At 40.9% G+C, this 19,860-nt stretch overlaps 3 protein-coding genes across 4 annotated transcripts; all 3 read right to left on the reverse strand.

Annotated features, from left to right (window-relative positions):
* LOC121195499 (bile salt-activated lipase-like) lies at positions 1-6,467 on the reverse strand. Its single transcript, XM_041058999.1, has 12 exons — positions 6,422-6,467; positions 5,076-5,192; positions 4,607-4,754; positions 4,369-4,491; positions 4,066-4,263; positions 3,813-3,943; positions 1,976-2,083; positions 1,534-1,648; positions 1,165-1,351; positions 831-1,034; positions 311-520; positions 1-204 (listed from the first exon to the last, which is right to left on the reverse strand). The coding sequence occupies exons 2-12, from the start codon at positions 5,136-5,138 to the stop codon at positions 12-14; spliced, it is 1,680 nt and encodes a 559-aa protein (XP_040914933.1). The 5' UTR covers positions 5,139-5,192; positions 6,422-6,467; the 3' UTR covers positions 1-11.
* Positions 6,468-7,827: 1,360 nt separating this feature from the next.
* LOC121195496 (bile salt-activated lipase-like) lies at positions 7,828-12,009 on the reverse strand. Its single transcript, XM_041058995.1, has 11 exons — positions 11,931-12,009; positions 11,400-11,547; positions 10,991-11,110; positions 10,712-10,909; positions 10,486-10,616; positions 10,221-10,328; positions 9,970-10,084; positions 9,350-9,536; positions 8,874-9,077; positions 8,244-8,453; positions 7,828-8,111 (listed from the first exon to the last, which is right to left on the reverse strand). The coding sequence occupies exons 1-11, from the start codon at positions 11,991-11,993 to the stop codon at positions 7,928-7,930; spliced, it is 1,668 nt and encodes a 555-aa protein (XP_040914929.1). The 5' UTR covers positions 11,994-12,009; the 3' UTR covers positions 7,828-7,927.
* A 2,300-nt stretch (positions 12,010-14,309) lies between these two features.
* On the reverse strand, positions 14,310-19,534 carry gtf3c5 (general transcription factor IIIC, polypeptide 5). Of its 2 annotated transcripts, none has more exons than XM_041058174.1 (11): positions 19,215-19,534; positions 18,544-18,742; positions 18,200-18,395; positions 17,819-17,999; positions 17,396-17,500; positions 16,746-16,860; positions 16,449-16,529; positions 15,782-15,870; positions 15,527-15,609; positions 14,932-15,074; positions 14,310-14,600 (listed from the first exon to the last, which is right to left on the reverse strand). In XM_041058174.1, the coding sequence occupies exons 1-11, from the start codon at positions 19,416-19,418 to the stop codon at positions 14,416-14,418; spliced, it is 1,581 nt and encodes a 526-aa protein (XP_040914108.1). In that variant the 5' UTR covers positions 19,419-19,534; the 3' UTR covers positions 14,310-14,415. The 2 variants fall into 2 exon arrangements, with proteins under 2 accessions (XP_040914108.1, XP_040914107.1); XM_041058173.1 differs by having other exon boundaries at positions 14,310-14,615.
* Between the last annotated feature and the right edge of the window lie 326 nt (positions 19,535-19,860).

The raw sequence follows: 19,860 nt of genomic DNA on the forward strand, positions 1-19,860 counted from the left end.
ACTAAAATTCATCACTGAGCATCTGTGGCATGATACGACGGAAGGCTGGGAAGGGTGCTGAGCCAAAGACGAACAAAGCGTAGCCTCATTTCCTGCCCAATGGAGCTCTCATTCATCTTAGAATTGATGTCCACGAACGGGTGTCCCATCCCGGTAAATTCAGGCCAGGCCACAGGGACCTTCAGGTTTCCTTTGTTGGGGTCTCTGTGAAAATAAATAGAAGAGTATTCATTAGTTTTGTCATAAAGACTTGTACAACCATCCTTAACCCACTAAAACATGCACATGCATGCACAGTGTGTCTCATTACCCAGTTCTGGCGAAGTTAGTCCAGTATGCAATCATATAGCCAGACAGGTCCCTGTGTCTGTCTCCATAAGCCTTCGGTGTGGTGAAGGGTTTGCCGAACACAAACTGCAGGTCATCAGCGTGGTCAGCTCCCACCCAGTCGTGGTAGGGTTTGCCAGGTCCAGCTATTAAACTGGGCTCAGAGAACAGGTAGGAGTAGGTACGGCCGGACCTGTTAAAGACCAACACAGTGTGTTTGTCCTGCATCACGAGTGGCATCAGCAATCTGATCATGTCAGTCTCAAACTTTGCCCTCAAGTACGATTTGTTATTTTGAATATGAAGCAAAGCTGTAGCGGGTCATTAATCGTAGTGTGGGACCAGAAGTTCATTTCAGACATTAAACAATGTAACTGCAGCCAAAGCATCTCACATGTTGTAGCATGATAAACTTTTAATGTGAAATAACAATTCAAACTTAAAGAGTTACCTACAGCAACTAAAAGATGTTTTTATGTCAGAGAATCAACAGTTAGTCTCACGTGGCTTTAGCAGCATGCAGGTAAATGGCAGTCTGAATGGGAACTAGGAAGATATAATCAGTCCCAATGTCCACAGCAGTTCTCTTGATGGTCTCCTGGCTGGGTTTTGACCCCCAGTTGGATGTATATTCGGTAAAGGCAATCTCCAAACCAGCTTGCCCCTTCTCTTCGGTATAAGCAGCAAGGAGCCGCCTTACATCTTCTCTGCAGAGAAAATAATTCAGAGATCTCAGTTAGTGAACACATTTCTTCTCTTGCTTTCATGGTTTAAATGTCAAAGCCATAGGAGAGCCTAAAACAAAATGCCTCCTCTCTGAAGACAAGTCAGCCTTACACAGGAGTCTCTTCGTTCTTGTTACCAAGGGAAGGAATGTCCTTTAAAGTGAAGAGGTGTCCATCCATGTTATTAACCCCTGCCAGGTAGTCTATGTCAGCAGTGTTGTGGAACAAGTTGGCAGGCTGATCAGGGAGGAAGTCTCCATCAACAACAGGAGTCATTAACAGGTTTTTCACTCCAGGATCTGAGGTAGAGTGAAACAGATCATAATAAAAGGGGCATCTTATGTCAAGTCCTCTTCTTTTTATTTATTTTGTGAAGCACAGGGATCAATTTGTGAACACAATCCATTTCTATGTTGATGATCTGACTGATTTGATTTCCAGTTTGTAACATGGTTTGTGAATGCTGAGTAATAATGCTCACTGTCTGGGGAGCCTTGTTGGACAACGGGAGCAGCCATGCTGAGAGTCACAGCATCAGTTGATTTCAGACAGTCCACCATCCTGTCATCAGTCGGGCAGCCGACCTTAACAGCAACCTGAGCACACGGTAGGTAATCAAGCCATGTTTAAAGTAGGGAAGCAAGATGTCTCCTCACATTCAGGCCGGTGAGATTTAGATTTAGGCTGCTGAAATACTGGTAACTTTCACCTATTTCATCCTCTAAAAATCATTCAGTGTGTGCCCAGAACAAAATACCTTGTCTCCCTCTCATCTTTGATCCCATAAGTCCCTGGACTTTGTTACAGGTTTGCTTCCATCTGAAGGCAACACCCCCAACCTCACAGTTGTTGGCAAATTTTAAAAACATCTAAAATTAGGTCTTCTTCTTAGTCCCTCTCCATGACATCTGACAATGACATACCTCCTCTGCAGCCTTGCGTGGGTTCCTGTTGAGAGCCCAGGGGCAGAGGGCAACACCGCTCTGGGAGATGGCTCTCTTGAGCAGGCCCTTGTTGTGGGGGGAGAGAGTCTGTGTAGGAATGCATACACACAGTATTAAAATTATTATTTGTAGTTATGTTTATTTACCAATTTGCTTAGCTTAACTAATAGAACAATTCACATGAAATAGCTGTTTTCAGGCCTAAAATTTGTCACTTTTGACTGGAAAGAATCGTAAAAGGCACATTTATTGGGCAGGCAAGTTTTATAAGAAATACTCGATGGGTTATAACCTGTAACTAATGGCTCTATTAACCCTTATATTGTGTTAGGGTCAAATTTGACCCGTTTACGATTTAAAATATGTAAAAAGTACCATTTCCTTGTTTGTATTGGAACAAGGCTTCATGATATCCTCAGGAACAACTATTATAACACAACAAAAAAATTTTCACCATTTTAGTAAATTCTGAAAGTCTCTAAAAGAAAAAGTGACATCTGAGGGGTTACGGGTCAGATATGACCCGTCAAGAATATTGGCAGTTGTAAGCATCTATGCATCATATAAAAGTTTTAGGTTGTTCTGTGGATCATATTGGACTCAATTTACACCCCCTCCACTACACATCACCCCACCCACCCACACCCCCACCTCATCCCATCCCCTCCCCATTCCACCGCACCTGTCTCCCCTGTGGTCACCTAAATACATGGGAACACAACTTTTCTCGCAGAATATTGGTGCATTTTGTATCATCTTTGGGGGCACAGATGGTGAAAGAGAGGTCTTCAAATCAAAAAAAGGTGACATTTCATCCCCCGCTCCAGCCCACGCACCTTCACCCTCACCGCACCTGTCTCTCCTGGGGACACCTAAACCCATGGGAACACAACTTTTCTCAGAGAATATTACTACAAATATTAATACACAGACACACAGACAGACACACAGACACAGACACACAGACACAGACACACAGACACACACACACACACACACACACACACACACACCTTGCCAATGTTCAGTTTGAAAATGTTTCAATGCTCAGACAGACAGAGTCCGTTTTGTCTTTGTTCAATGTTCAGTTTGAGAGAGAGAGAGAAACTTGCTGTTGTTCATGGTCTTTTTCATGTTCTATCTGCATTTGCAATTTTGAGCTTGGTTTGGTTTGGTTTTGTGAAAAAGAAAAGCCTTTTTTACCTCTATCCTAACATAAATCTGTACAGGTCAGTCCAGACCAGTAACACAACAGATGTCACTATGGTTAATAATATTAAGTTTAAAAAAAAAAATAATTTTGGTGATATGTTTTAATATTAATCTATTATACTCAGATAACATAATTACCCTTTGTCTTCATTATAACAAAGACAGTGAGTGAATTTAAATATTTTTGAAAATGAAAACGAGTGGTATATTATAAGATAAAAGGTCCATTGGGCAAAAAAAATAACATTTAATACAGTGTTTGCATGAATATGAATGCATTACAAGGTAGATATGAGGTGAAAAACAATACTGTATGATAATCATTGTTCTCTGAGTATTTTGGGCTGGGTTAAGTCACGGGTCAATTGTGACCCGCCAACACCAAAGACGTGGGCAGCTTCCTAACACATTACAAGGGTTAAAGGTTAGTAAAATATTTATTGTTGTTTTAACTGCTACCATTCAGGAGGATGATATCCATCATACAATACTCTAAATAAAAAATTAATTATTTATGGGCTATCAAAAAGCCATCAGTTTCTTCTTACAAATCCTTATCCTTTATTAAAAAGTGGTATCGTGTTTTTTTTCTAAAGCGTTTTACCTGGAAGCTGACACTAGCTCCACCTGCAGACTCTCCAAAGATGGTGATGTTGTCAGGGTCTCCTCCAAATGAGCGGATGTTCCTGTGTACCCAGGCGATGGCAGCATGCTGGTCCCACAGACCGTAGTTCCCTGTCATGGTGACAAAGTTTGAGTCAAAAACGCATGAACAAAGCCAACAAGTCTGCTAGCTAAATATAAAACAACACACAGGGTTTCTTCTGCTTTAGTAAATTCCCATTGTTTGTACTTACCAGGTAAGCTAGAGTCCCCTGAGCTGAGGAAGCCCAGTGTTCCCACACGATATCCCACTGACACCACAATAACATCGCCCCGGTCTGCAATTTCCTGACCGCTGTACAGATAGTTGTTCAGAAAATTTGGCCCCATAGAGCCACCGGCCATGAAGCCTCCTCCATAAAACCAAATCATCACTGGGAGGTTTGATGAGACTTGAGGAGAACAAGAGAGGCATTTTCTTTTTAAATTTTACAAGCAACCTTGTTTACAGTAACAATGTTTCTGACATTAACATAGAGAAAAATGAAAAAAGGTACCATGTTGGCCATGAGGAACCCAGATGTTGAGGTAGAGACAGTCTTCGCTACCTAAAGTCTGAGAAGTCTGGAACATGCTGAGCTGGAGACATCTCTTGGCAAACTTTGTTGCCTTCAGTATGCCTGGGGATGAAAAGAAAACTCATCCTTTCTTCTCAGTGTAGGAGTGATTCTGCAGTGTATGTGAGATTTTTAAGCTTCTGTATATACCATACAAAAAGATCGGGGATTAACGCACCGTCCCAGCCGGAGTGAGGTTTGGGTTTCTCAAAGGTTGCAGGTTTGGCAGCGAAGGGAATTCCTTTGAAAACATCCACAGAGCGGAAAACACCAAGGGGGATATTTCGTCCCTGAACACTGCCACCTTCTGTCTGCACCACACCCAGCTAGAGACACAGTCAAAAAAAAAAAAAAGAGGTTTCACCTTTAGTGACAGTATAAAGCAGATGTGCCAAGTCTTAAAAATTTTGTAAATAAATAAATAAATGTGTGCTTGAGCAGCTGTTAAATTTCCATCTGATAATTTGCAAACATAAAGTTCATAGATGCTATTTAAACTCATCACAAGTGAAGTCAAACACCATTTTAACAATTATCACATCCCAACACTAACATAGATTTCAGTTTTTCTTTCCCCAAAATCTGTCAAACATCTTTTAATTCACATATTTGAAAATTCTAATCACTTAAAATTCTTACAGACTTACAGAGGCTGCTGAGGCTGTTCCCAGGGACAGGACAACAGCCAACAAAATCCTCAGGCTCTCCATGGCTGTCCAAAAACCAGCAAATGTCTCTCCGGGTGCTTATTTATACAAGAGTCCCTGCAAGAGACTTAATGGTAACTATAGCTGTTTACTCATGTTATGCAACTTTTACACCAATACTGTCACCGTGTGGTCCCACTGACCACTAAACCTCTGACCTCTGATGGATGGAAAACAGCATGGTGTAAACTTGCCAAAAGTCAAGTGAATGGAGAAATGCCAATCTGTGTATCATGTTGTATGTATTTACATATTATATTTATTCATCTTAAAATGGAAGAGAGAGAAGCCAGTGGTCCTTGTTAAGTTAGTAATGAAGCCAAGGTGTTGTTGATTTACAGAAGCAGGTGGACTGATTCTCAGATTAGCAAAGAACACGCCGTTTGAGATAAGATAAAACCTCCAAAATAACTCCACACCTTTCAAGTGCTGCTGTTGGTCAAATGTTGCATTTGAGCTTCAGTATTTTGTTCAAACTAGAAAACTTCCTGCAAGAACTGGTCCACACACATAGTCCTCAAGATACAGTGGGACAATATTCAAAATATTCCAGGAAAAACTCAGAGCAAAGCTGTCATGGAGGTTATAAACATAATTTATTTATTATTGAAGGCCTAGGCAGCTGTGCTATATTGGAAAGAATTATAACTAAATATGACTCTTTGCAGATAGTCAACCAAAAACATGATGGAACACATTTAATCTTCTTCTGAGCAAAAATGACTTACTCCAGTTTTCTTCAGTTAAAGAAAAAAAAAACAAAAAAAACCAAAACAAGCTCAATGACACTAAGTCATAAACATACCCCCCTTGTTCTTTGCATGAGAAACGGTGGAACAGGAGTGCCCTGAGGGTGGGCCCTGTCACCTAAGCTAGCTTGTCACAGTCTTCATTTGATATTCTCCATTGTCTCAATTTTTTGTCTCAGGTTAATTAAACACAGCTGCTCCTTTGTTAATAACCTCTGAAAACCTGAAAAGCATCTAGTTCTTTCATGTCCTGACACAGGAAAACTATGAAGGTATGTTGTAAAATGCATTCAACTGTAGCCTTTGTCACAACTGAGCAAGGAGTTGGACCTAAACACACGACTCCACAGACAAAATCAAAAGTAAAAATTTAATTTGAACAAAATAGCAAACAAGGATCACCCATAAAGGGGAAAAAATGCACAAAAACAAAAATACAAAATGCAAATGCAAAATCACTCTAGCGAGGAAAAATGATTGAACAAAGAGCAGCAAACCAAACAAGAAACAAAGCAACAAACAAATACAGAACCTGACATGAGATACAATGACGAGAGATAAAACACTAGATCAAGAGGCGAGACAAGACGAACTGGCGCAGAACAAGGGGAGAAGCAAACAATATATAGACACAAGGTAATGGTAAACAGGTGACACCAATTAGGGCGGGGCAGACAATCACAAATGGCAGGAAACTAGACAAAGACAGGAAGTAGATTATGTAGATAAACAAGGGCCATGATTTAAAAATAAAACAGGAACTACTAACAGAACTTAAGAAACTAAATAAGAGTCCAAAATGTCCAAAAGTCCACAAAAGAGTTCAAAACATAACAAAGGGTTCAGAAAACAGCCCCCTTAGGGGCTAGTCATGACAGCCTTGATGTGAGAACAAAAACCTTAACTTGTATATTCACACAGCTCAATTTGAAATCACAGAAAACAACAAACAACACAAGAGCTTTTAGCATTGCAGCCCTTTTGTTTTGCCTGTCTGCAATTGTGGTTTTAGATTAGTATTGAAATCAACTGATTGGTTCACTGGTCCTGCCAACGCCTTGCTCTGTTCTCTCACTTCAACAACTACAAGTGTTGCAAAAGTGCACAAATGATGTTGCATTGTGAGGTTGTATTGGAGTGAGAGGTTATAATCACAGAGTTGTGCTTGTATTTGAAAATGGACTCAACTTTGTTTTTAATTTAAAACGAGCAAATGTTTGCATTTGCCACTCTATACATTTGTGAATATTTGATTGAATTGTGACTTCGACTTCAGCACAGGAGCATTTGAAGTCAAAATTTCAACATCCATGTTCACATTGTCTCTACAAGCTCTCTAGTTTTTTCGTTTGACTTCAAATTCAGCTCATGCGTGAATATTACACACAAGTAAAAATTTAAACATACAAGTTCAGATTTTTTTTTCTACAAGCTCCAGAGAAAACAATCCTGACTTTTAATTTGCACTGTGTAAACTATTGCCTTGTGTTTGTCTTTATTTCCTATACTATGGCACCTTGTCTCACTTTAAGGAGTTTGAGATGTTTAAGGCAAATTGCCCTGAAAGGTCAACTACCATTTTATATAAACTTGAATTATTTAAGTTGGTTAACTGTATGCTAGCTAACACATTTGGACTGGTAACAAAATGGCAGTGCAGTCTGAATATCAAACCTGTCTGTTTTGATTTTGTTTATTTTGCATTATGAGGTTAACACATGCTTCTGCACCTCTGATAATGTTTTGTACCTTAAATAAGCTCAATACCAAAATGTTATGTCATTATAACAGAAGTTATAATCATTGTCATCATTGCTGAGCCAAATATTTAATCAAACAAACCCAAAACACAGGTGACATATATATACAAAGTGAAGTTGTTCAGGTATATTGTAAAATTAAAGAAGCACAATACCTTATTAAATAAAAGCAAAAAATTATAATTTGTATTCAGTGTCAATTTATTTTTCAGGAACCAATAATGATGTGATACTTTAGATCTGCAGGTCCATCTGCAGATGCACAGGAGATTGCAAAAGCTCTTTATTCTGAGATAATTGTGGGAAGGTTGGGCAGGATGCTGGTCCAGAAATGCACATAACGCAGTCTCATCTTCTGTTTCACATAGTTCTTGTCCATCTTGGAATTGATCTCCAGGAACTGGTGTCCATTGCTGGTGAATGTGGGCCAGGTAGCGGGCACATTCATCTCTCCTTTGTTGGGATCTCTGTGGACATAAGCAGAAAACAGAGCAACTGAACTGAGGTAGTTCTAGTTTTCTATGTAATCTTTGATTGAAGTTTAGTTGATTTCTGCATTGATCTGATTTCTTCTATGTCGTGCGTCTGCAGATTTATACCCAGTTCTGGCGAAGTTGGTCCAGTAGGCGATCATGTAGCGGGAGACGTCACGGTGGCGAGGCCAGTATCCCAGTGGTGTGGTGAAAGGCTTTCCGAACACATACTGCAGGTCATCAGCGTGGTCGGCTCCCACCCAGCTGGGGTAGGGCCTACCGATGCCACCCATACGATTGGGCTCAGAGAAGACATAGGAGTAGGTACGTCCAGTTCTTCGGTGAGACAAGGAAAACATAGCATGTGACAATGATGACACCAGAGAGAGACAGAGAGAGATAAATGAAGAAAAAACATAGCACCCTACAAACAGAATTCTTATGATGTCTCAGAGAATCCAAAATCAGGGTCAGTGCAGCAGTCTGGTAAATATGACAGATGTATTGTCTTGCACCTGTCCATATATGCTTGATACTGCTTTCAACAATGTACCCACTAAATATAAAAGACAGCATGGCTTATATACATGGAAACTATAGCATGCCATAAGTGCATAAGCGTTGCCACCCTGGAGTTATTATTATAAGAAAAATGACTACCTGTTTTTATTCCCCACCTTCTAAAGCAACATGGGGAATGAAAGGGTTTATAAATAAACTGACAGTGATATCTCTAGTGCAAGATCTTGTTCTCACGTGGCGTTGGCAGCATGAAGGTAGAGGGCAGCCTGTGTAGGAACCAGGAAGATGTAGTCTGTTCCAATCTCCACAACGGTTTTCTTGACGATCTCCTTGCTGGGATTTGATCCCCAGGTTGAGGTGTATGTGGAGTAGGCTTGGTCCAAACCAGCCTTGCCTTTCTCCTTGGTGTATGAAGCCAGCAGCCTCTTCACATCCTCACTGCAGAGAAGGTTTGAAAATTAGGCCTGATAAAACAACTCTCTGCCACCATGTTTATAGCTCCACAGGTTCTCACACAGGTATGGTATGTTGCTCTGGGTAGATCCACTTTCTAATTGCCCCTTTTATACCCATGCTATCTAAAATCACACACTTCAGTATTATGATGACTTTGTTCGGTTCAGTGAAAACAGGCAAAGCTGATGAGGGATATAACAGGATCTGTTTAAAAGAGGCTAGAGGTTCGCACTGATCAAATGGCTTGAACTCACATAGGGGTGTCCACCAGGGGGGAATTGATGGTAGGAACATCTAAACCAGTGAAGACGTGTCCATCCATGTCATTGACTCCAGCGATGTAGTCGATCTCAGCAGCATTGTGGAACAGTTTGTTAGGATCATCAGGCAGGAAGTCGCCATCGATCACAGCAGACAGGAGCAGGTTTTCTACAAGGGGGTCTGACAGAGGCAGATAACATATATATAGATAGATAGATAGATAGATAGATAGATAGATAGATAGATATATAGATGGATGTAGATATATATGTAGATATATATTTTTTGGCTTATTTAGATTTTTTTAAAATGTCATTTCTATTCTCATGCTTTAATTTAAAATGTCTGTCTGCATAACTTACCGTTACATCATTTTACACCTTTAGCACACATTGGACACGTCATACAGAAAGACAAAGTAGTCAATGTACAGTAGCCAGAAATGCACATATGTGGAGAGAGTGTGGTAAAATGCACACCAGTGTCACTTTTGGCTTGGTTACTAATCAAGGCATAAAAATTTACTTCTTTGTGTGTTGCTCTGGTAGAAAGCACAATGTCACCACTTCTAAAACGAAAATGTAAAAGAGGCTGGGTGGAGTGCAGTCCTTACGATCAGGTGAGCTGGACAGACTGAGAGTGCCGGCCATCGTTAGGAGCACGGGATCAGTCATCTTCAAACAGCTGGCCATATTCTGATCAGTGGGGCAGCTGACCTTCAGGGCAACCTGAGGAGAGGGTTCAAATCATCTTTAATTGATTCTCAGCCCTGAAGGGATATGTCCAACTTTAAAACTATTCCCAAAAAAAGAGGGTTCAAAACTTCAGAAAGATGTAAAACATGTCATAGGAGCTGTGATATACCTCCTCAGCGAACCTGCGGGGGTTCCTGTTGACAGCCCACGGACAAATGGCCACACCACTCTGGGAGATGGCTCTCTTGAACAGCCCTTTGTTGTGGGGAGTGAGTGTCTGTAGGCAGACAAACAGAAAAGCAGATGTTTCAGTGTTTTCTTTGAATTACATTGAGTTATACATACAAGTTATGCATTTTATCATTATCTGTTTCATTTAACCTCTCAGGTATTTACACAATGAGCTGAAATGTCCAGAAGAAAAAGCTTCTCACCTGGAAGCTGACACTAGCTCCACCTGCAGACTCTCCAAAGATGGTGATGTTGTCAGGGTCTCCTCCAAATGAGCGGATGTTTCTGTGCACCCAGGCGATGGCGGCTTGCTGGTCCCACAGACCATAATTTCCTGACAAGAAGACGGAACAATTTATAAAACTGGTCAACATCCACCCGTCTCTGTACTGTAATGTCTCTACAGTTTATGAATGAAGTGACATATACCAGGCAAATCAGGCTCTCCAGTGCTCAGGAAGCCCAGAGTTCCCACACGATACCCGAGTGTCACCACGATAACATTTCCTCTCTCTGCAATCTCCTGCCCGCCGTACAGATAGTTGTCCAAGAAGTTAGCACCCATTGAGCCTCCAACCAGGAAGCCTCCTCCATAGATCCAGACCATGACTGGCAGATTTGTGGACACTGGAAAGCAAAGAGAATTAGAGCCACTTCGTGTGTTAATCTATTATGGATGGCACTTTGTGGGCTTGCCTTTGTGTTTACCTGAGCCAGAATGAGGAACCCAGATGTTAAGGTAAAGGCAGTCCTCACTACCTCTGGTTTCAGTCATGATAAGGTTCACCTGAAGGCATCTCTTCCTGTACTCAGTGGCCTTCAGGATACCTGAAGAAAGATACACACATTGTAAGAAAAGCATAAGACTTTTAAAAATTACCAGGTTAGATTGCGTATATTTTCATGGCACATGGCATCATACAGTTTGGGTCTTTAGCTGATGCTTCAGCCAAAATAATAAGGAAGATAAAACTTTGTCAGTCAATAAAAGGTTGGCTAATGGCTCCTTGTTGTTGTGCTGTGAGTTCTTCTCTGAACAACAAAGCATCATGGTAGTTTTTATTTACCGGCCTGAATGTAAAATCTCTTAGGTGAGAAGCTCAGTCAGTCTACCCACCATCCCAGCCAGGGTGACGCTTTGGTTTCTCAAACCGTCCAGGGATGCCAGCAAAGGGAACCCCCTTGAAGACGTCCATGTGACGGCGGAACCCAAGACGAATGTTCTCGCCCTCCACCATGCCTCCCTCTGTGTACACCACCCCGAGCTACAGAAATTAAGCACCAAAAAATAAAAGAAAGTTGAATGAAAATCTTGGCACATTGCATTAAGATTTGATTTTCTCAGTTTCAATTTGGCATGTTCTGGGAAAAACTTGATATGTTTGAATCAAACCATTATGTAACACAACATTTCAAAGAACGCTGCACGTCTAATAACTTCAAAATATGTTGTGACAGAGACATATAGACTTTTGTTGCTATACCATATGTCTATCAAAGTGATTTAATGCTCAAAATGAGAAATAATAATCATACTTTCAGAGAGTCTGTGGGTGCAGAAATTAGAGTATTGTTTTTACATGGTGAATACTTTAATGAGTGTTTTTTTTGATATTCTAGAAATATATATTTTTTATGTGGCACTTACAGAGGCCCCAGAGACCGTCTCCAGAAATACAGCAACAGCAACCAAAATCCCCAGCATCACCATCGTGAACCTGTGAGAACCAGGTTGATTGTCGACCTGACTTATATATATATATATATTTAAAGGGGACTCCTCCCCTAAATGACATCTGACCAGTTTGCAGTCTGTGTCCCCTCTTTTCTCACTGTTATGTAACACATAATATTTACCCCCCTTGTCTCCATTTTGAGAGTTTCTCAATACAGATTCAGATGAGGGGGTTTTCACCGGACATCGATTGTGGAGCCTGATGACGAAGTTAAAAGTGATCATGTAACATGCAGTGGCAGGGGGAGGTCTTATCAGAGGTGAGCCAAATTCTGCCAAAAGTGTCATGGGAAGTGAAATAACCAGTTAAAAACTTCAAAGAGTCCCTTTGTCCTTGGACATTCACCAACCAAATTTATGTGACCCATTTAGCTGTCAGCCACTACGCCTACTTTAGCTGTTCATGATGTGGAATACAAAAGGTGAAATATAAAATAATTGTATCTTCTTGAAAACATGACTGATGATTTTCTATAGATGTTAATTGTGCTGTGATTGCACAGTTAGGCAGAGTTCTTGGTTGGATAAAGTCTATGGTTTTAAGTCGGGAAATCAGTTTTACAACACCTTTGAGGTAGTCACTGAGTTTAATAAGTCAGACAGACGTGTCTACATAGAAAAGGTTTATGTGACTAACATTTCAGAAATGATTTTCCAACTTTTGCAATGTGAATTAGGAAGCCAACCCCTGCTGAGTTGACACAGCTGTCCAGATGGACTCAGAGTCACACAGCTGCAGCCAATTCAAATGTTAATCTTTGTTTTATATATCTTTTTTCCTAATGCTGCAAACTTGGACTATAAGAACCTTCACTATACACAAACAAAAGAGATAAAACCATTTCAAGAAAAAAAAAATTAATGGAGAAAGAAAAGAAGAAGATATTTATAAGACGTCTCTGACTCAGCCAAACTGATTTTCTCATGCAGGTTGTTCTAGAGCTTCGGGGCCTTGACTACAAACATGTTGTCCCCTCTAAGTTTCAGCTGGGTTTCTGGAACAGATAAAAGACCTCTGCTCAAGGATCTCCAACCACATACCAGCTGACACAGTACTAAGAAGTCAGAAATATAGAAGGGAGAGGCCATGAACAGCTTTAAAATAATCAGTGAGATCTTAAAACCAAATCTAAAACATATTGGGAGTCAGCATAAAGAGGCTTAAACAGGAGTGATGTGATCACATTTGTTGGTTCTGGTTAAAAGCCTGGCAGCTGAGTTCAGTTTGGAGTCCATTGACGGATTTTTGGTTAAGGCAGGTAAAAAGGCTAATCTAGACATGATGAGATGAGGGAGTGAAAAATGATCTCAGTGTCTATAAAGTTTAAATTCGATTATATTTTTGAAATATTTAAAATATGGTAAAACATGATTGCACAAGCTTTGCAGGGTGCTGCTCAAAACTAAAATCATTACCAAACCAAAAGCTGAGATTACACCAGGGGACCAGTAGATGGCAGAATTCGTTGTTTGTTCATTGTTGTTGGGGTTTGTTTTTTGTTATATGGTCCATGAGTGGGACCCAATGAAAGGATCTTGAGTTCAGCCAGAGAAGAAAATAAAATAAAACTGGTCCCAAAGCTGATCCCTGAGACACACTGTACAGGACAAATAAAGAAGAACACAGAACCTCTTATTCCACAGATCGGAGGAAAACCATCTTAAGGCTGTACCAAATATATTAAATATATATACGTACTGCCTCAGTCTAACAGAAAACTGTGGTCTATTGTGTCAAAGACTGCGCTCGGGTCCAGAGACACAAGGACTGAGCACATGCCAGCATCAGCAGCCATTAAAAGGTCACTGGTAACCTTAAATATGTCTCAGTGCTGTGATATTTAGGGAAAACAGACTGAAACCGTTGTTCCACTGTCTGTATTTTTGCCTTAGTTGTTTTTTAAAAAGTGCTCACACAAGGTTTTACAGAAATCAGGGACACAACCATTAGACAAAGAACTGTTAAAATGGAAAGCAAACAGGGCCCAATAGACTCCATTACCCTGAATAAAGTATTTTATTCAGTACATCTAGGCAGGGGCCGCAATCCTCTGAGAGACATGACACATTTGGATTAGTAGTAGTTTGAATCATTTTGAAGCAAATATCTTATGTTCACTGCTATTTTCATCATGATTTATTATGATCTATTTTATCATTCTTAGAAAAGGAATTTCTAAACACTGATAAAGGGTTTCTGAGGAAAGACTACATCTTGATCAGCATCCCTGACAAATTTAAGCCATACCGCATTAAGAATTAATTATAAGGATGATGCATTCTCACACAAACCACTACAAATACATGTTTTTATTTATATTCAGTTAAGTCACCTCACATTTTGCAGAAATAAAAAATGCAAAATCAAGACGCAAGTCATCAAAGTGGTTTTCCTTTGTTACATGTAATCCAGAATTTCTGTCTCCATCTCATTTTCACTTCCCTCAGACGGCTGAAAGTCGTCATCGTCATCTTCCTCGTTCTCACCGTCCTCCTCCTCCTCTTCCTCTGCATCCACGTCTCTCATTGAGGATTTTAAACTTGAGCCTTTGCGTCTGCTTCTCTTGGGGATTTCCGGTAATGCTGAGGAAGAAACAACTTCATTTCCCATGAATACTGTTTCTTAGTTTAGCATGTTAGCACGTGCTTAAAGGTTTGAAGCCATGTCGCTAATGAAAGAAACCAAGTATCTAAAATTACAAAGAGCAAAGAAAGCTAGCAGGAGGGAAGCTAATCCAGAAGCGGGGCAGGATTTTGCCTAATTGTAAAACATTCCCTGGTCACACCTGAAGCCATGTTGTGTCTACTGTAAGAGGAAAAGTGCCTTATCAGCGTACCTGTCTGGGTAGTTCATGTGTGCTCACACACACACACAGGGGTCACAGGCAGGACATGGCGTCAACATTTTCCTTACCTGGCTTCTGTGCTCGGATGACCTTCTTGATCATAGCTGAGATTATGTCCCTCAGGTTGTCTGTGGTGCCGAGAACACACCAGCCGTCCCGCTCGTTACATATCTGTTCGTTACCACTGTTCTGTTCAATCACCTGTTTGATGCTGGACACACACAAATAGCTGAATTACACTCAAACAGTTCTGCAAAGTACTTTACTTTAGTAGAGTTTGTACTTTTTTCTGCCACTTAATGCAAATATTGTACTTTTACTTCAGCTGCATTTATTTATGTAGAAATATATAAAAATTATGACTTATAATTATAGATGAAGACAAGACTTCATTGATCTCTGGGGGAAAATTTACAAGCTACCAAGCTTTCCTTTAAGTATATTCCGATGCAAATACTTTGGTGCTAGTACTTTTACTTAAGTAACATCTTGAATGCATGCAGGTGGTGCTACTTTTACTCAAGAAGACCCGAGTACTTCTTCTGCCACTGCACCCAACCCACAGCAACAGGGATGACCATTTGATACCACATCTCTGATATCTGCCTTATTATGTTGAAGTGTTAGGCGACTGCTACCACTATGTACAACACTGTAATGTACCTTTCCACATCCAGATCACAGAGCTGGTAAAACATCTGTCTGTGGGGAGGCAGCATGCCCTCTCTGAAAATGTAGGATGACTCCTGTGGAGGTGACACAAAGGTCAGTATTTATTTCAGCAGGTATTGTACAGATTTTGTTGTCGTCACCATACACTCTCATTTGCTACACACGGTCATCAAAGTGTCGCTGGCATGAAGCCTGATCAGCCCATAATGCTTTTGGGTAACGTGTTTATGCCGGACCTTCACCGACCTTCAGCTGGTATGTGACTGGGACAGTATCGCGACTGGCACCTGGACCCTCCTGACCTGGAAGATCCATCACACTAGCTGGTTGAGGACCTGGGGGAAAAAAAAGCCCCGCAGTTGTTCCAACACGTTGTTAGTTTACCTTGGCAAAGCAACTATGCCGTTTAATTTTAGCGAGCTTTTCTCAAACTGTACAATGTGACGTTAACTGACAGGACCAGGTGGAGAGATGGAATTAATTAAAGTCTGTGTTTACTTTGCTACATGACACCGGCTTAGTCAGAGAAACCGCTTCTTCCAGGAAATCACACAATACACTGACATACCACTGACATTTTAGAAGCATTTCTTACTTATGTTAGTATGTGGTTTAGTATAAGATGCTGCTTCTTAATTTTTGTTCTGCCTATGTGTGAATATGTTAGAGGGTAACTGTAACAAGTTACTGCAGGAAAAGTACAGGTGCAAATAATAAAATTAACGATGGCTGAATTCCATGTAGCTGTTTCCGTGTCTTACTGGGACACTTGAATGGAACAGAACCACTGTTAATATTGTTAGTAACACAAGTCCTTTTCTTATGAAGACAAATCAAAACATCTGCTGTGAAAAAGACTTGTTGGCCTCCACATTAAATCATTACATACATCTAAATAAACTCATCCACTCACCTGCTTTGTTGAATGTGATAGGCAGACTATAGTTGAGGGCGCTCCTCTTGGCTTTTACTGGCATGTCAGACAGTGAATAACCTGAAAGTGGGAAAAAGAGGAACCAGCAGTCGGTGTCAGGCAAAGAGGTCTTGATTTTTTATCAAGACTCAAAATCAAAAAATACAGGTGTTCTACAATATCACTGACTACTAACTGTAACTAATAGTAATTCTAATAAAACTGCTCCTTGCTTTCCACTGCTCTTCAGCTATGAATATACACTAAGTCGTTTCTTGTCCTGCCTCAGGCTCTTACCATGTTTGGTGCTGCAGCGGATCCTAAAGTCCAGTATCTGGTATTTCTTAGACTCAGGGGTCTTCCGAGGGTCATAGCCGAGCCTCACCCACAGACTTCTCCACGGTCCTGTCACCTACAACATTATGCTTAACTTAACATTATGCTTAACTTAAATGTAGGAAAATGAAACATTATGATTCTGTTACAGCAGAGAACAGACTGCAGGAATCAGTCAAACATCCAGAGTGGACACCACAATATGAACACTTAATAATATAGTAGAGCAGCAGTGAAATAAATGCTGCCTCTGTGAAGTTAACAGCATTCAATTTTTAAGACTTTGACTGAGACTCCTATGTCTTGGAGGCTGTAACTTGTGGGGCTGTTGTGTTATATTTCCTTATATACTGTAAATTCAACACCACAGTCTAAACAAAACCATGCAATTTGATAAGCTTCACATATATTCACAAATTAAGAGATTTCAGTTTGGAATTTTCCATTTCCAAGACTTTCCAAGACAAAGAGCAGCTCCTCACTGACACTTTCATAATATATCTGAATGACATCAGGGAACTGAACACACTGAACAGCTTTTTTTTTTTTTTTTTAACTCTAGAATGCAACCTCACTCTATACCAGGCAAACTCTGTCCCCCTTCAGCTCACCATGTAGTAGGCAAAGACGGGCAGCAGCAGTTTCAGTTTATCAGGGTGGATGTTGATGTTGGCCTTGACTGCGTTCCGTGACCAGATGGGTCGGCTCTCAAACATCTAGGCACAAAAAAAGTTTGGTTTGAGATAAGATAATAGCTCGGAAAAGGATGGGAAGTCGTACCTGCTTAACCTTACGTAACATCATTTTCCAACTTCAAGCAGATGTCATTTCTAGAGTGAAAACTAGTTCATTACGATGGTTTGGCTACACTGGTAAAAAGAGTGACCGCTGAAAATGGGCTGATGGAAAATAACTGGAACAGAAGTCACTGCACTATGTGAGCCAAGATATTTCAAATGTCAGAGGGGAATTTAAATAAAGGCATGAAACTTGAAACCAGACGCCTGTGACCATAAATACAGGAGCACGCAAACCTTTTTCAGTTGTTCCTCGGCCTCTTTGTCAGACTCCTTCAGGCAGACTCGTGTCCAGTTGAGCCTGGCCGCCTCGAGGCACTCGGCGGGCACAGTGGGATCACTGAAGCTGATGAAAATGGCGTTATGGGGCCGACGAGCACGGTTCAGACCAATAAAGTTCTTGTTGATGGGCATCTGGCTATAAAGGGGAAATAGAATAAATATATTCCTGATAAACTGCATCAAGATCACAGTGAAATCAACAATCCAGAGTTTCCAATGCTGACATCAGAAAAAACATTCATTTAAAATTCTTAAAACACCACTCCCCAACGTTTGCCTTACCACAAAATTTAAAGAAGGTCAAATTATGCCTTTGCCACAGAGTGTGTTACTGACTTTTGATGGATGTCAGGCCGATAGAAATAATCCACAGGACTGTCAAGACGTGAGAAGATGGCCGGGGGGAGAAAGTAAGGCATGGGCTGCTCAAAGAACTCCTGATTCTCTGATTTGCGCAGGATGATCTTGTCGTATAAAGACACGTCTTTTCCACCTTCTGAATGCACAGCGAGGCACTGAAAGTCTGCCAGCCCTACAAAGAACAAAGATGTAATCAGAGCAAACCAACCTCTGAGATGTTCAAACCACGTCTCTTTAGTAGAGATTAAATTGTTGAAATTCATAATCTGTGGTTTTGAAACGATCAAAAACTTCACACACAAAAGGACTTTGGATCCAACCTTGGAATTTATATGTTGTTCCAATGACTCCGAGTATGTCCATGTGAATCTCAGCATCCTTGGGGTCTCTTTTTCGCACGCGGCGCCTCACTTTAAGGAGGAGGTTGCTGGACGGGATGCGGTTTCCACACAGAGAGTGACAGAAAGGGTCCTGAGGTCGGTAACGCAGCTCAAGTCGTCGGTTGGGGTGAGCGAAGGTCTGTGGATGAACAGGAAACCCAGATTAGTGCACTTTAACCACAGCAGGGACACAACTATGACAAGAGCAGTGATGTTAACAATCAGCTACACAGAAACAGCCACCGAGGTGACATCTGACTTTATTCAGTTCATCTTATTTAAAATCAAACTGACATTAGAGTCAGTCTCAAACTGTGTAGTATCTTACAAAACAACCAAATCCAGAGCCCATTTAACCACTCCCCTGCAGAAACGGGATCCAGACCAGACAAAGCCCTCATCGGTCCAGCAGATATTGCACTGAACATATGTACATAGAAATGTGCAGTCCACGTTTGTCTCACAGTTCATGGCACGTATCTATTTTAACATAAATTAAGGTAAATGCAGACACTAGAATAAGGTTCTGAAGTCTAAGGCACACAACGTTGGGTTAATAAAAGCCCGGGCCTGATTGCTACAGCAGTCTGTCCCAGCTGTGGTCAACTCACTTTGGACACTGTTTGTTCACCCCCGAGAGTGTCCAGCATCTTGGCCGCACTGTTGACCACCGCCGGATACTCCACACACACCAGCCTGTTGTCCCGCAGCTCCACGGTGGACGAGCTGCCGGGCACATCCTCGCCTTCACCGGGGCAGGAAACTGTCAGCTCTTTCAGAGTAAAATCCAGCTTCAACTCACTGGAATCCGCCATACTGGCCCCACTGTTTGTGATGTTTAAGCGAGAGTACTTAACCTGGCAGTTAAGCCATCAACCACATATCGAGAAAACCCGCTGAGACCCTGCTAGCTCACAGTTGCAGCAGCGCGAGCGTGTGTCCAAGTGCAAAATAACGCCGGGTGGAAACGCTTGTGCACACACACAGTTCCACTGACATTTCTTAAACCAAACAGTGCTGTCGATATCAAAAAAGAAACTTAACTTGAGTTGTTAAGTTCCTGAACATTCAGGGAAAGACATCCAAGTACAACAATTATAAATTTCTCCCTTTCACCTCTACCTTTTCTTTTCTTTACTTATTTCTTACATTTTACATAGTTAAATACTGTTTACATTATTCAAATTCTAAACCATGTAGTACTTTCTGTGTGTTCACTGACTATTCTATTGTATATTCTTCTATTTGCTGTTTAAA

The sequence above is a fragment of the Toxotes jaculatrix genome, chromosome 16, assembly GCF_017976425.1.
Source record: "Toxotes jaculatrix isolate fToxJac2 chromosome 16, fToxJac2.pri, whole genome shotgun sequence".
Classification (NCBI taxonomy): Eukaryota; Metazoa; Chordata; class Actinopteri; family Toxotidae; genus Toxotes; species Toxotes jaculatrix.